The following is a 16,768-nucleotide window of genomic DNA, read 5'->3' on the forward strand; positions in this document are numbered from 1 at the left end:
GCCCAATCACTTCTACTGTGATTCTTCCTCTGTTTTGAAAACCTTCACTTCTGGAAAAGGTGAGAAAAGAGGTGAGAAGAGCTGTAGAACTTCCTGATTTTTTTTAGACTTGGCATAAATATCTCATTTGGTACCCTGTTCTGCTCACTACACGTTGCATTATTTCCTAATCCATATACTTTACTTTCCCTCCAGAAGAGAGAAAAAACCTGAAACAGCTGAAATTGAAGCAGTGACTGAAGGATGTGTAAAGGCAACCTTGAGGATTTTCTATGTAAAACCTTTATATATACTTTTACAAGGAGGAACAGGTCTTTATAAAATCATTACAGTATCCTGTAACAAAAAACTTATCACACAAAGACTGTGTATTTTATGCCATTTTGGGCCAATGGGACTGCTGTGAGAAGTACCCTCTTCTCACTGCTTGAGCTGTTTATTCCCTTCTCTTTGCCAACTCAAGTGCTTGAGTGCTTAGGAATTGGATCCCACTAGTGATGCAGGCTAAAACTAATGGAAAGAAAACAGCATTTAGGTTCAGCTGGGATCAATTCCTTATCCAATTCACTGTACTGCTGTACAAGTACCTCTGCATGGGAGAGGCACAAAGGGAAGATTGAGAGACCAGAGTGATGGAGGGGGGAGCGTGATCAACTCTAGTGGTGGTAGTGACAGTTTGCTGGCTTGATGTATTTGTGGAACTGGTTATGTACTAGTTTGAAAACTAATTATGTACTAGACAAGATGAAACTTTTTTCCTATAAAACAGGCTAAAATAATCCACTTTCATTTAAGTAATATGTCCTCTGAAAAATAAATAATTGTTCAAATGTCTATGAAGTTGTTGCTCTCATTTGCTACAAGTGTGAATCCAGAAATGTCCCTATGACAGAATATGCTTCTGTTTGGTGGGGGGAAAGTAACTTCAGATCTGATATCGAAGTGTTATCAGTTAGGACGGCAAAGTCAAGCTGCCTTGGTAAGCAGAGGAATAGAGGGGCCAGGGCAACTGCAGAAACAAGCTGCATGTCAACTTGCTGGATATGCTGTTTAACTGCTGCAGATCTCATGAGGGTTTGTGGTGGTGGCTTGTAAAGACTGTTTAATTTTATGGGAGGTTATGCTAATTTGGTTGATATGCTTCAGCAGATGCTTTGGCACGCTTTCCATTGTAGTCTTTACCTGAAGTTTACCCTTTCTAATGTGATTATCATTATTTGAAGAATAGTTTGTACATCAGCTTGTTTTCTGCTAAAATTAGACTGACTGTCTTTTATATGCGAGTTGCTTTGCTTCAGCAAGTGAAAGCAAATTGGACTCATTCTGTATCGTTTCTTTTGTGTTCTGTTACCCTCTATGGTAATAGCCAGTTAAAAGCTCAAATTTAAGGTATGTGTCTCTTTTGCTCATTTTTTCTGCTGACATAATACTCCATAACTGGGATGCCATGTATCCTGGGGACAGAAATGGATTCTTTTTGTGGATAGTCACATGTAATCTTCTGGTAAAGGACTGACTTAGATAAAACACGTTGCCCATTGCTGGATGCAGCTGTTAGGTCTGAAATCCTGTTTATTGAATACGTGATTATAGGAGAATAATGATAAATGTCCTCCCTCTCTTAGTGCCACAGATGGCCAACTCGTGCTGGCCAGGGGACCAAAGGGAAGTTAGGAAGTGGGGTATGCATCACATACTGTCTATTGCCACATGCTCCCAGCCAGATGTTTTGTTATGTAAAAATCTAATGTGTAACTTACAAATCAAAAAATATGCATTTAATATGAAATGACATGAAGTTCTTGACTAAAATCAATTACAATGGAATGTCCTTAATTTGATATCTTTGCAAATTGTACTTTGTTTTGTGTGACTCACTGAAGATGACTAATTTTGTTCACCCTAAAGTTACCTAGCTGTTCAGAGTACATTCCTTGTGACTCAGTTCACGCTTAAAATTCTGATTTTGTGCACTTTTCCGCAGTAATATTTGTGCTTCCAGGATGCAAGGGGCCATGTGTTAATACACTTGTTACAGGACCAAGCATGCTGTGCTCAGGCACAGTGCTTTAGAGGTCTCCAGAGTATTGTGAAATGCAGCCATGTAGGTTTATCAGGAGCAGCTGGTTTTGTTCTGTGGATGGATCCATTTGGGGGGAGGGGGGAGTGTGCTGGTGGCTTTTAGAGATTAGCTGGTGACAGTTTTGCTTGGGAAGTGTACCAAGTTTTAGCAGAGCTACTGTAAGAGAGATAGGAGCTGGAAAGGGACAGTGAAAAAACACAAGCTCTACTAAGCTTTTTGTGTCAGAAGAAGCCTTCAGGATTTGGTTATCTGCATGTGGGCCTAATTGCAGCCTTGATTAGAGGAGTGTGTAATACTTCCTACTGAAATAAAGATCTGGCTGAGCTGTTGGACACACAAGGCCTAGATGAGGCATCAGAGCAGCTGTGTCCTTGTGCAGGCGAGAGGGAGGCTGTCCAGTTTATTGGATCTTGTCAGGTCATGGCAGTGCATGCTTCTTAAATCCCTCAGGGTAGGGAGGGAGAGTCGAAGCAGGGATGGCTTATTTTAGGTAAACAGATTTAGACAGCATTCCATTTTCTTGTTCCTTTCCCACTGAGAAATGCGGGAACATCCCATGGAAGGGTAACGTTTGGTCTTCAAAATGTTCTCGTCCAGCCTGGTGGTGTTTTGTGGGCAGGAGCTGTGTGGCAGGTACGAGCTGGGCAGGGGGCCTGCAGCAGCTCAGTTAGTTTTGGCGCCTTTTGTTTAACTTCAGGAAGTGGTGGATGAGTGTTTGCTTTTAATGCTGTTCCTACTCTCCTGCTTCTCCTCATTCTTTTTCCTAAGCTTATATTGATTTAGCATTGACAGTAAGCATTTGCTGAACTTACTGCTTCCTTTTGTATTAAATATAACTGTGATTTTTTCATAGTGAAAGAGCAGTGCAAGATTTTTGTGTTTAATTCTTGGCTGTTGGAACTTCATGTATTTGGAGGAACTAAGAGGGGTTTTGTAGGATCTTCAGCATTCTTGTAGTCTGTAATAAAGTTATTGCTATGCTCAGGTTTTCTACCTATTTTTAATACATGAAGCAAATGCTTAGCTCTCCAACTGAGCAGAAGGGACTTGAGAATAATGCCTTTCAAACAAGTACCATATTCTGACTGATTATCCTTATCTTGGGCGGGACAGCCTTGCTCCTGCATGTCAGAGTGTAGTTCTGTACCATCTCTTGCTGTGCTTAGAGAATTTCTGGGTATTACACAGGAATGGATTCTTCTTTCTCGGAGAGGAAGGTCCCTCGTCTTTTGCAGCCTAGGACCAGCAGAAATAGTACTAACTGATTTGAGAAGTGGGAGAACGATAGATATATTTTGGGATTGTAAATTAGACATGAGACAAATCAGTAAATAAAATCTCTTCAAAGGAAAACATGCAACGTTTGAATTGCAGAGGTGACATAGAACAGCTGTGCTGTACACGAGTAAGAACTTGTTCTGTGTATGTGAGTTCCTGTGAGTGTATGGCTGTGACAGTCAACTTGGTGTCCAGCGTTATACAACTGGAGGTCTTAATCTTGTATTGTAAGCTTTTAAGTAGCATTTTTCACTCCCTCAGAGCAGAGTCATATGAAAAGGCTGGTTCAGGCTGTGGTGCCACTGAGGAAAAGGAGGATGGGATTTTCCTGAATCAGTTCTGCCACTACCAGAATATCGCTGCTTGGTTAATTTGTCATCTTTAGGAGACTGAGAGATGCTGCACCAACAATTTGTGTCTCCACTCAGTGAGTGGGGGCAAGAACTTTGTGGGATGAGGGAGAGAGGTTTGGGGCCAGAAAGATACAAACATGCCTCTTCATGTTGATAATAACAAACTGATTGTAATTTTAGAAAACAGTAAGGAAAATATTACATATGACTGAATAGTCCCAGATCTAAACATAAAACTTAGAAGTTTTGGAAGTAGAAGATCACTAAATGAAGAGGCTGATAGCACTTGGGTGATTCTTTAACAAAATACTTCATTGAAAAATTTGAAAGAAATATTTTGAACAAGTGATGTGTGTGGATTTGAGCACTTAAGAGAGAGATGCTACATCCAGCTCTCACCTGTTTTCTAAAATCAAGGCTTATAAAGTCCTGTAGTTTCATTATAAACTTGAAAGGTTTTTTTTTTCCCTCCTGACTGTAGCGCTTTACTCAGTGTAATTGGGAACATTTTACAATAGTAATGAACTTGGCAAGAGACGAGCTCTTTGCCTGCTGCCAGAGTAAAGCAAATAAACAAATAAGGAAAACAAAAGAAGATCCCTCCCTGTCCCCTCTGCGGGTTGCAGGAGCGGCTGGCACCGCTGGCTATGCTGGCGGAAGGGTGGAATGTCCTGCCGTGCATTCCTCGCAGATGGCCTGGACCCCAGCCACCCCAGCAGAACAGAAAATACCATGCTTTCAGCCTTGCCACTTGTGATTTAATTGGAACTGAAGCAAACTTTAAAAAATAGTACATCGTCAATTAAAACTGTTTTTCTGTGCTTCCAAAAATTACACAAGGCTCAGGAGAAGCTGAATTCTTCCATCATACAAACATTACTAGGATCTTCATCTTAAGGATAATATCTTTTCGTTTGGGGGTACCTTGCCACTAAGAAAGTCCCAGTATCCCCATCTGAACAGAGCACAGTCATCACCTGAAGAGAGTAATTTTTCTGTATTCCCCGCTTCTGGTTCTCAGCAAAATATTGGCCTTCTGCTTTCAAAAATGGTGACATAATGCTTCCCGTGTTGCAAATACTACTACTGTTGTTCAGGAGCATTTGGGACTGCTGGTTATATATATATATATATATATATATATATATATATATATATATATATAGTTGTGATAATCAATACTGACTCCTGATAAAACAAAAGCAAATACACCTTGTAGTACTCTTGCAGAAATTTGTGCTCTCAATCTCTGAACTGGCTTCTGAGTATTCTATGTATTTAGACTGGCTGCAAAAGAAATGTGCTGGTTCTTGCAAGACCAGATACTCATCTGAGCTTATCTTGCAGTTTGTTGTCTGTAGCACTGGCTACCATAACAGCTTACCACTAATCACATCTGCAGGTAGCATGAGAGAGGAATGGTGCTCTTTTCCTGTAGCTTACGTATTTTTTGGTCAGTCACCATTAAGGAAGCAAAAGACTATAACCTTAACTAAAGGATGCAATAATGATGCTTTGTAGTTATTTATCAGGCAAAATCTGACACCATTAGGGAAGTAGAACACCCTATTCTTAATTGAAGGATGTGATAATGAAGCTTTGTAGCTGTATAGTAGGCAAAATATGTGATTAGTGTCACGTATTGTTTTAGAATGTGGAGAAGGAATAGCTAATGTTTGTGAGATGAAATAATTTTAGAACATGGAAAACTGTTTCACCTAATTCTACAGTGACGTCTTTGCACTGTGGAGCACAGGCTGGTAGTTCAGTGCTTCCTGATGTTTGGTAAGAAATCGTTCGTCACAACTGATAGAAGAAAAAAACTGGAGTATGGTTTCCACTAAGCATTTAATGATGGGGAGGACAGTGCTGTTTAGAAAACTTTAGTCCAAGTGGTCTGTTTACAGAAAATATTTCAAGAATGCTATGCAAATCTGTATATTAGAATAACAAAGCACAGATCAGATTGTCTCCTTGAGGCCAATGGCAGTTGAAGGCCAGTGCCACCTCACAGCCATCGACAGCCTTGTGAAACCCGGAAGCACCTAGTGTGCAGGTACCTGCCATCTGCATGTCCCCAGGACAGGAGTGCAGAGGGAAGTTTGCACTGTGGCCTGCTGTATGAATTCATGGGGATTATGCAGCTGTGAAAGAACACAACTGCACACTGGAGGTATTTCCTTGTAATGAGAACAGCCAGCAGCTGTTGGATGAGTGTCTTTTGTTGGCCTACCAGAGTTTGAGCCAAGTTTGAGTATTGCAAGATGGACTTTTTCAAAAAGTTTGTGTTGCACCGAAGCATTTTTATGTGCAGGTGAGTGCATGGTAGTTACCTCTGCATTATTTTCGCGCTGAAGATGAAAATGCAGCAAAGAGCTCCAAAACCAGCAGTGCATTGTAAGATTTGGGGTGTTGCTTTTCCAAGGTTTATGCTTCAACCTACAGCTCTTAAATTCCTGCTTATAGTGTTTTACAAACCTTCACAAGATGGTTATACGGATCAGTTTGCCTCGCTTTTCCACGAACATGGTTTAATGGTACAAGTTCCATGCTAATGTTGGCTATGACTATGCTAGGCCTCTAATTTACTATGAAATGTTTTTCCCTCAGTTTAACATTGCTTTCAGATACAAACAAGAGGACAAATTACTTGCAGTACCAGCTAACCATGTATTTGGCTGTCTGATGAAAAACTTTCTTTTTTTTTAATCCGTGTATATTTCATAATGTCTGTTGTTCTAAAATGTCCAAAGACAATTACCAAAACCAAATCAATGCTGGATGATAATTATAAGAGAAATGTACTGCCTGGAGCCACTTATTCGAATATCGCTTTCCTGCTAACTACAATTAGAGAGAAAGGATTACATTAGCCACTCCAAAAGGACAGCAATCCCTGTTCTAGCAAGCCATGTAGCTTTTCCCACTGTTCTCAGCATCCCTTGGAGAAACTTAAAATACACTGTGCATTGTGTTGTGAATTGCTATTTCTTCGTTAGCCAGAGTTCTTCACCAGGATTTATAGTTGTGGTGCTGTGAATTCTGTTAACTAATTAATTTTAGGTTCTGTTTAGTTTATCAGTTCTTCTTGATGACGAAACAGTTTTTACCTGAGTTACTTGGAGGAACATCTGTGCACCTACTCTACCAAGGCCTTCCAGGAGGAAATAGTCTCTGAGCTCCCTTTTTTGGGCAGGATCGGATGGTTGTGGGCACAGTAGCAGACAGCTCCAAGTAGGGGTGGCACCCACTGAGCAGGTGAAGCTGCTGCTGCCACTTGTGCAAGCTTCATCCAGCAGGCCATGGAAGACCAGTGCCAGGGGTGCTGTCTGATTACTTAAGGGTTATCCTCAAGGAATAGAGGTTTTTCTGCTTTTTGTGTGTCAATTTAGCAATGTATTTCTCAGCACTGGAAAATCTCTGAACTTTGCTTTTAAGGGTAAGATAAATAGAGAAACGTACTGTCCGTAAACACAAATGTACCAACATGCACTGCTGCAGTTACTATGAAAGAAGAGCACGTGTATGAGGGCACATGATATCCCATTTAGTTAAGGACTGGGAGGTGTTTGTGCACAAGTACCACATGTATTTGAGAGAACTTAGGCTGATCCAAAATATGCCCCAGTTTTAAAAAATGTCTTGCATAATAAAGTTTACTAGTTCATTATTTTTTGCAAACTGGTGCTCTAAGTTCTTGAAATAACTTGTTCATGTGAATAAATGAAAGAGGGAGTATTTCACAACAGCATTTCCATCAGGGCTTTCTTGTAAGTGTAAAATAAGAAGTAACAAAGTAACCTCAAATATGAAAGTGCAGGTTGCCTCTTTAAACCCTGTTCTTAAATAACTGAGAATAGAAAAAAAAAGGAAATAGTTCATATTCAAAACATATGCAGTCTCCACAGTAATTTCTGAAGCTGCTAAATCCTCAGATCAAGAAATGAGAAGGTGAGATGTAGAGTAATATTGCTAAAAGAGAAGGATGCCATGCTTTTCACTGCTGCTAATGTATGCTCTTCCAGCCCCCCATCCCCAGTGGCTCCTTGGTTGCCTTTAGGTATTGTAATGCACCAGGACCATTACTATGAAAGAGAACTGGAGAACACTGTTGGTGCCAGAGCACTCTCTGACTGCAGGTGACTGGGGATTTGCAGAGTAGGAAACTATGCAGACCAGAACCCCAGCAATCTGTTGTTGGGGAAATACTGACTAAGAAAAAGTAATCAAGTATTTTATAGAATATTGGATGGTATTTAACTACTTTGTTCAGCATAACAAAAAAACCCCAAACAAACAAAAAAACCCAACAAACACCTGATGTTCCTGGAAGTTGTTGAATTCATGGTTATAGAGCCTGAATCAGGTGTAAAGCAGGCATCGCATAGGTGGCAGAAAATACAGTCTGCATTTGGTTATGATGAACATATTCCATAACCTGTCACAGAGACATGAAGGTGGAAAGTTATCTAGCTCTCCACCTTCACTGAGTTCTCGAAGAACCCTTTCTGATGAGGACGATAAAATATCTCTAAGCTTGCTCCTTGCAGTTAAGTCCCCTTGTTTTTCCAGATTGGGTAAGGGAGAGTATTCTGCTGTGTCCATATTGTTATAAATATTTGCTAGGAGAATTTACTAAGAAATGCTGGTGAACATGGAATGCAATACTTTTCTTAGAAATGAAGCTGCTCTTGATGTGACTAAGTGGATTTCAAGTTTTCTTGCTATCATTACAGAGGGCTTGTTTAGGGGTCTAACAGAGCTGGATTTTTATTTTTAATTTGGCCATTGGCAAGCCAGGTGACTTCAGATACATCTCTCCAGCTCTTTTGTCTTTCACTTCCCATTTTTAAAATGGTAACTTTCAGGTAACTCATGGAAATCTGCTGATAAAATTAATTTTTGAAAACTCACATATGGTTATATCATTGAGATGTTTAGTCTGCATCTTATTAAGCTGGTAAGAAGACTGAAACATTGTGTAAATATGATAAATATCTAGATAGGCTGAGGGACAAATGGAATTTTTTATTTTTTTTTCTTCAGGATGACTTTTGTATCAACAGAGGCTGTGGTACCAGAAGATGCAGCACACCTTGAATGTTAGGGAAGTGTTGCTACTGGTAGCTGCAGACTGTGGTTGAATTTCAGTGTGTCTTCCCTCCCCAGTGCAAGACTGGGCTACATTGGTTGCATTTTGTTTTCACTTGGTCAGTATGGACAATAGTTATCTACATGAGCTTTGCTCTCACTTGTTGATTTTGGAGGAACTTTGTGGGTGTTGGTTCTGCAGAGATTATTAGCACAGCACCTAAGGGATGGCTGATAACCTACATTTACTGTTGTAGCAGCACTGCCCAAGGCCTGAAGAAGGAGCAGTGGTCAGGAAAATAACTTCATTTTCATCTGCTAGAAAGAATCTTGCAAATCACATTAAAAATATGTTTAAAATATTTTTTTTTTACTCTGTGTGCGTTTCACACTCTTCAGTCTAACAGAGAATTTTTTGCTTGGGTAATAGCCTCATTTGCAGGAACAGCATTGTGTAGAGTAATGAAGAATCCTGGAGCTCTAGATTCCAGCTAAATGAAAAAATTAACAGCAAACCATTTGAAGAAACAAGCTTGACATTTCTATACCATACAGATGTATTTATGTGGGTTTCTGAAGAATTGTATTTTATAAATGGAATATTTTCTCTGAAATAGCAAAAATGACTTCTTCTTTTTCCTAAGCAACACTGTCAAAAAATGCTTATATTTTGATTAACTGGATAATAAGAAATAACTGTACTATTGTAGCCCATAAAATAAGTGATAGTGAGGATGGTGTTTTGAAACATAATGATTTCAATTCAGCTTGGCTTGTTTATATATTTTAAAAAGTAAGCAAGAGTTGGCAATCAGGCTACTGTTGTATTTTGTTTCTAAGTTATCTGTGAAACACTATCAGGAATTTAAGATACAGCTGGCATTACAATAAGCAGAATGAGTTCTGGCAGCATTTAGAGTTGAGAGGTCTAAACAGTATTTTGAGTACTTCACTTTTCAGGGTTGATAAATCTCCTCTTTGCACAACATTTCCAAGGGAGCCTCTGAAAAAGGCAGTGATGCAACGGGTTTGTCAGAGAGGTATACTTCATCCTGGTACATCCTGAGTTTTTTTTTGCTTAGGGTATCTCCAGGCCTGAGTCAGAGGGAAGGAAATGTGACACTCAGGTCCTGTGGCTTCAGCTTAGATTTCCATCTACATTGTTGCTCAGGTTTTGAGTTTCTTATTGTTGCTTTACTGTGGTAACATGATAACTATGGACACATTTTTCACTAATAATTTTTCCACAGTGGTTGGGATGGCTTGTCTGAGAAGAGGGATGTAACAGCAAACACCATATTTTAAATTAGTTTGTCACTTGTGTTTAGTTGTGGTCGGAAAACAAAGTACCCTGATTTTCATTAAAAACCTTCTTACCTTCACTCTCAACTTTTAAATCTGCAATGCATTTGCCTGTTAGATAATACATGATTTAAATGTGTTGTTCTTGACTGAGCATTTTCAAGGGTGATTTCCCTCTGCTATGGACTACTGCATCTTCACAAACAGTTTTTGCAGTCCCCGAGAAGATAATTATTTGAAAGATTCCAGTATTTAAAGAAGTGATTTGGGACTGAACTTTATTTAAGAGGAAGGCCACCACTAATATTAAGGATCTGAAATATAAATTCATCTCTTCCTGACCTGTAGATGAAGTAGGCTACAGTTTTTTCATTTAAAGCCATCTTTCTGCTGTCAAGTAAGAATGAATGCCACCTGATGTACAGGGTGCTTCTCATCAGACTGAGATTCACATTCTGTGAGAGAACCAAGACCTCTATGAAGGGGAAACTCTTCTCTCGCTGCTGCGCTGTGTTCAAGCTGCTGCCCTAAACTGACAGCAATGCAGAGCTGTGGAGCTTCTTAAGCTTAGCAAGTTGTAAATGGTATTCATAACGACCTTGGGAGGTGGGTATTGTATGTCCCAGGCATACATAGAGGAGATGGAGGGTGTTGTGCTTTGGGTCTCTTAGTGGCATATTTCCCAAGGAATGTTGCACGGCCTCAAGCAAATCAAGAAGATACATGTTTACATGAGGGATGCTGCTGCTTCTATCGCAAGTATAATTCTGGAAGTGTAATGAGAATGAGAGGAAGTGGAGGACTTCCTGCATTAGTTTTTGTGGCTGTGTGAAGGGGCTGACTAAATTGCAGCTCTGTTGCACAACTGAAAAAAGTTACATTAGGCTCAGATAAGTCTCTTGAGATGTGAACTAATATACCTCTTTGTGCTGCATGAATCATGGTCAGATTTTTATTAACCTGGAAGTCAGAACAACAGTAATAATGACTGAATATGCTACTTCTCTCTGTATTTTACCTTAAGTCAATTACTTTCCCACGAAATGCATTAGTACTAGAATATGTCTTTAAAATACAATTCATGCCATTGGGAAAAACTTCCACAGTAAACTAAGTATTTAGCATGTAAGTAAAGGGGCTGTGTAAGTTGGGAGAAAGAAAACAGTCATGGAGGACCTTTAACATAGTGGTGATATATCCCTCCTATAGGTCTCTAGGCAAGAGAGGAAGAAAACCTAAATGGGAAGGGATTAATTTTATTTGGGAAAAAGCTCAGGATGTATATGGTGTGCTGGAGGGAAGATGTTTTCTTAAATTCCTTTCTGAAACATCCAAACTACTTTTAACTAATTACTAGATTTTGGGTTGTGCTTAATGCTGTGCTGAGTGAGACTACCTGATAAATGATTGTATTTGACTCCTGCACTATGGATTTACAAAGCAAATTGATGAGATGTCACTGAATGTATTTTATTTATTGTCATTTTGGCGATGGCTATTAAAATCTTAATCATGTTTATTTGTTCAATATTTGTTTTATAATATCTTTACAATGGCTTTAATGAGTGTTTTTTCTATTTATTCAATGTACAGTGTTAGTTTCTTTTTCAACTTTTAATTTTGCATGTATGATTTTTTTTAATTAACATCTAGGACCTTGATGAACTTTACTGTAGGGTTGAAGGGTGATTTTGAGGCCAGTATGTGAGTTAAGGTGCAAGGAGAAGTGAAGACAATTTCTCTTCTGCCTTTGACCTCTATGCTTTTGTGGGGGTGTGGTTTTGTACACTGTACATGATACATAGGAGAAGTGCTTTGGAAAGTGCCTGTTTTGAAAAGTGCTTTTTTCATATCTGTGGATGAGAAGGATTACTATGCTGGTCAGCTGGTCAGTGAGAGAGCTTTCCGAAAAGAGTACGGCATGCCAGATTTAATTAACTCAACCTTGCTGGCTGACACTGTGGTTTTTTGGGTGGTTGTAATGATCTCTCAAATAATTTCCAGAATCAAATATACTTTAGCCATGGGGGGAAGTGGGGGGAACCATAGGTGAAAATAGCTTGTTGTATCTGGGTATTTTCTATCAGAGAAAAGAACACTTTCTGAAAATCAACTTGATTTTCCTGTCATTGTGCTCTACTGCAGGTGTGTATATCCTGTATTAAACCAGGCAAACTAGAACAGTCCTGGTTCCCAGCAACCCAAAGGGTGTGTGTTTGCCTTTGATAACTGCAGTATGTTTAAAATCACATATTTGAAGATAATTGAGGAGTCCAGTATTTTCAGTGCATAATAAGATGGATTACGTCATCTGTTAAGGATATAATGCTGACGTTGCCAATTAGCTCGACACAAAAGGTTTTATGATGAGATTCTGATCTTGCGGTTCAGGTTACTGTAGAAAAAACAGAACTCTCTAAAGCAGAGACTAAAGACAAGAATGGCACTCACAGTATAAAAGCTGGTCCATTATGTAACATGAGGATGAAAAGCAGCAAGGAGAAGCTGAATTTCCAGAGTCCAGGTGCTTCCCTGTGTGCAATGCTGTAGATAATGCAGGAAATAATATAAATGTGCATTTAGAAGAAAGACTGAACATTGTTTTTCATATTCATTGCAGGCCACATATGTTTACCTTTTTTGTGTGTGTTGATGTCTTTCTCAACAGTTTCACTCAGAGAATCAAAACATGGTTTTACTTTTCTTTAAAACGAAACTAAGTTTGCTGTCAGTTCTTCTTTGTCTCCCTTTAGTTATTTTATCAATATAGGTGTGAAAGTACAAAACATGAACTAGTCTGCCTGTTCAACTGCATGTGCTATAAATCTTCTCTAGCATTGGACAAGGACAACATTTCAGAGTATGTTGGTCTCCTCAAGCTTTATAAAAAAGATCTCAAAGGTCAGAGCGAGCATGCTAATTAAGAACAAAAATGTTTTCTTTCTGTATGTTCTTATATCAATAAATTAAGAAATACCTTCCATTACTTTCATTATAATTTCTATGTATTGCATGAATATTACTTTCTCAGGAAGTGACTGAAACTCCCAGTTAGTATTTTGTCCAAATCCTTTTACTTAGGAAGCTTGTTCTGATTGACTATTTTAAATTGTAGTCGTCAAGTTTTGTCACAGTATTACAAACAAGGGCTCAGGTTTTTTAACTGCTTACCCTCCTTTGCTGGAATGGTATGGTCTTCCTCCTTTTTTTGTAGTTGAGAGCTGCAGACACCATAAGCATAACTGTACTTGGCATGAAACCTCAGGCCAGGAATATCAGTCAGGTACTGGCAACAGAATTATTTGATGTCTTCGGTTACTAAAGATATAAAAATAATGTAACACATAGAAAGACTTGTCAATGAGTCTTATGTAATCTGTCCTTGCAGACCACACTTCTAAGTTGACTTCCTTTCAAATGTGCAGAAGAGACCTACATGGATTAAAGGTCATGGTATGTGCATTGCTGTCAGAGGGCATCATGATGGCAAATTGATGCATTTTGTTCCATGCCCTCAGCCTCTATGGGTTGTAATTTCTGTGAAAGGTGGAGATGAATAAACTTGTCTCATTTTATTATTGTGAGGTGAAACAGGCGTGAATTTCTCATAGTTCTGAGCTCTCTGCCCAGTTCTTGTACTCTGGGTGAATTATCTGCCTAGAACACTCTTCCTGTAACCACACCATTTGCATGTAGTTCTCTAACACAGCTGGGCAGTCTGAGTCCAGGCTTATTTTTTCTGAAGTTTTGCTGTTTTAACTATTCACAATGGAGAGGATGTGCTGAAAACTGCATTTGGAATATGCTTCTGTGGGCAGACAGGTCTGTCCTGTGGTTCATTGAAGGGATCTTTGGAATGTAATGAATTTTTATTCTGTAGGATGATAAATCTAACTGAAGTTGTGGATTAAAAAAAAAATTATGTGTGAGTTCCTGCTAGCCCTTTGATGCGATGGATGCTTTTCTCATGCTTGCAGACTGAGTGGTTCAGCAGGCACAGTATGTCCCCACCAAAGAAACTAAGCCTGTGGCAGGTGAAGTAAGAGAATGGTAAAGCACAGTGGGCTGCCAAGCAGAAAGATACTGTCGTGATGGCAAAGCATGTGGCAGCACTGGGGCTTTCAGAGAGATAATCGAGCTGTGATGCTTTTGATTTCTATGGAAGAAATTGCTAGAAACTTGATATAGTTTTATCTCAACAAGACTGACTTGGACTAGGCTAGGTGTGTTGTTGCTTCTACTATTGCAGGAAGAATTTGACTGCATCTCTTTTTTTAAAGTGTATATATAGCCTTTCCTCAAAAAACCTCAAACCTACAGCCAGTTTACAAAAGGTGCATCTTTTCTCAGCTTCAGTGTGTTCTTTCAGTTGTGTGGTGATGAGGTTACATAAGTTAAACTCGGTCTGTCTACTCCTGAATGCAGTGATTAGTGCTCCAAGTAAACTAATCCAAACCACTGCATCCAATATGTGTGCAGAAGTGTAGCTGAAGCACTGTAGGGGGCAAAGGAGGTTATTCAGTAAAAAATGATAGTTCGAGTAGCCTTTTTAATAGGTTCATGTGGGGGCCAGAGTGAGAACAGTGGCTTTGAAACTTTTATGTATTGTATTAGGTGTCAATTTTAGACTAAGCTTTGATTTCATGAAGAGTAATAGCCAAAGCATAATTTACACAAGGGATTTTCACATGGCAGTGACAACAGGTACTTTTTCTTCGGAATGCCATTTTTTTTAAGGTCTTCAACATTGTTAATACACAAACAGGTTTTTAGCCTTCTGTCCTTACGTAGTATTTTATTATTAGCAATTTTGATTCTGCTCCATGAACTATAAAAGTTCAAATACACTTCTGCATTTTGGAATAAAGACTGTGTGAGTGAGTTGTTTGTTTGTTTTTTTACATAAAGACTTCATAGTTTTATCTAAAAGACTACAGTGGATAAAGGTGAAGTAAAGTGTTTCAGGTTATGTGCTCGAGTATATTTAAGCTCTTCTATTGGTTTTAAAATCTTAATAAATTAAATGTTTTGTTCTGCTGTATCTGTGCTCTTTTTTTGGTAACAGCCATCAACAGTGAAAATGACAGAGGACTTCATGGAGGCTGTGAACATTTTCATGCTGTAAAAGCCTGCTTTTTTTTTTTTTAACTAAAGGAGGCAACTAGGATATTAACTGAACAACCTAGGATGTGTTATTTTATTTAAAAGAGAGAGCCTGTTCTCCACAGAAGCTTTGTGTAAAGTGACAGGTCATTCAGAGTTGGAGCTCAGAGAACAGGAAGAATAAAATATTGAGTGTAATTTAAAACAAGCACCTCTTCTTAACATACAGATTCGAAGGATACCATGCGGCAACAGGTCAGACTCTCTTCTCCTTGCCAACTGAGTAATCGCTTTTTATTTTTTTCCGATATGATCATTGCTGAGAAATGAAACCGAGACCGGCCTGTGGGTTGCGGTGAGTGACATGACGGTCCTGCCTTTCCGGGGCAGGGGACTGAGCGGGCAGCGGGCTCCCTCTGCAGCTCTGGGGAGGAGGCCGGTGCTCTCTGCTGAGCTCGGGTTTCTGCATGATTTTGAGAGAATGGAGTCAGCCTCCAGCTATGGGCGCTTGCTTAAGTGCTTACAGTGTCCTCACAGCGACTTTGAAAATCTTCTGGCGACTGCTGCCAGCGGGGGATGCAGGGCTGAGATCTGGCTGGTCCAACTTGTGCATATCAAAAAGGTGATTGTGCTTCTGAAGTGATGCACTTTCCTCTGTTTTGAGTGGCACGTTTACATTTTTTTTCTACATGTTCAGGTACTGTGCATTCAACCAGTTTAAACTTTGTGCTCCTTAGTGTTCCAAGCAAACGTATCGTTCAGCCAAATTTTGTTCATGTTGCTAAAAGCACTGCACTTTCAGATTGGGTACAGTATTTCAGTCAGTATTCAGACTTTCAGAGTGTTATGAATGTCTAAGTCTCAGTGAAGCAACTGATTGAAAATAGAAACGTTGCAAGGTTAAATCAGAGAAAGTAAGGTGATTACTGTTAGTAATCAGTTATTAATTATGATTGTTTTATGAATTCCAAGTATTGAAGGGACACGGATATGTGTTCTTTAAGTATCTTGGGTTTACTGTACAAAAGAACATCTCACGACACTGTCGTATGACTGCTGTACTGTAGGTGTTCTTTTTAAATTTTTTTTTATGTATTTCCTCTTACACTGCTAAAAACATGAGCTGTGTCTGTAGTGCTTTAGTGCAGCAGCATTTTGATTTCTGGAGTCTATATGTGCTGGCATGGTGTTACAGTATATAAACTTGGAAACATCTTTGTAGCCCTCGTGGGGTAGAAGCAACATAAAAAACCCACGGTAAGACCAAACCCTGGATACTGTAAAGGCTTACAGGGAAGAAGGAAAAACGAGGTACATATATGATGCAGAAGTTGCTGGTTTTCCCATGCAGGCTCTTTCAGCAGAGGGCAGTACTGGCTCAGTTGGCTTTAATGTCCCCAGGCTGCACAGTCATAGGCAGCAGTGTGGGGGACCAAGCTGATCTCAGTACAAGCTTTTAGGAATGGCTGAATGTGGACGTTCAGTTGAGTGAGTTTGTAATAGGTGGCTGGAGGAGGATTGTGAATAGCTTTTGGAATACCTGTGTGAAATTACAGTC

At 39.4% G+C, this 16,768-nt stretch overlaps 1 protein-coding gene across 2 annotated transcripts in view; it reads left to right on the forward strand.

The window, feature by feature from the left end:
• MOB2 (MOB kinase activator 2) overlaps nt 1–16,768 on the forward strand; it is a 112,537-nt gene that overhangs the window by 17,678 nt on the left and 78,091 nt on the right. Inside the window, exon 1 of one of the 2 annotated variants that reach the window (XM_027702577.1) lies at nt 5,817–6,028. The exons of the other annotated variant lie outside the window; for it this stretch is intronic. Coding sequence (XP_027558378.1) covers nt 5,979–6,028 — 50 coding nt within the window. The 5' untranslated portion in view covers nt 5,817–5,978. Of the gene's footprint in view, nt 1–5,816; nt 6,029–16,768 lie in introns of those variants that run through there. 2 annotated transcript variants of the gene reach the window in all.

Source organism: Neopelma chrysocephalum, unplaced genomic scaffold (assembly GCF_003984885.1).
Source record: "Neopelma chrysocephalum unplaced genomic scaffold, ASM398488v2 Primary Assembly neopelma1_24, whole genome shotgun sequence".
Taxonomy (NCBI): domain Eukaryota; kingdom Metazoa; phylum Chordata; class Aves; order Passeriformes; family Pipridae; genus Neopelma; species Neopelma chrysocephalum.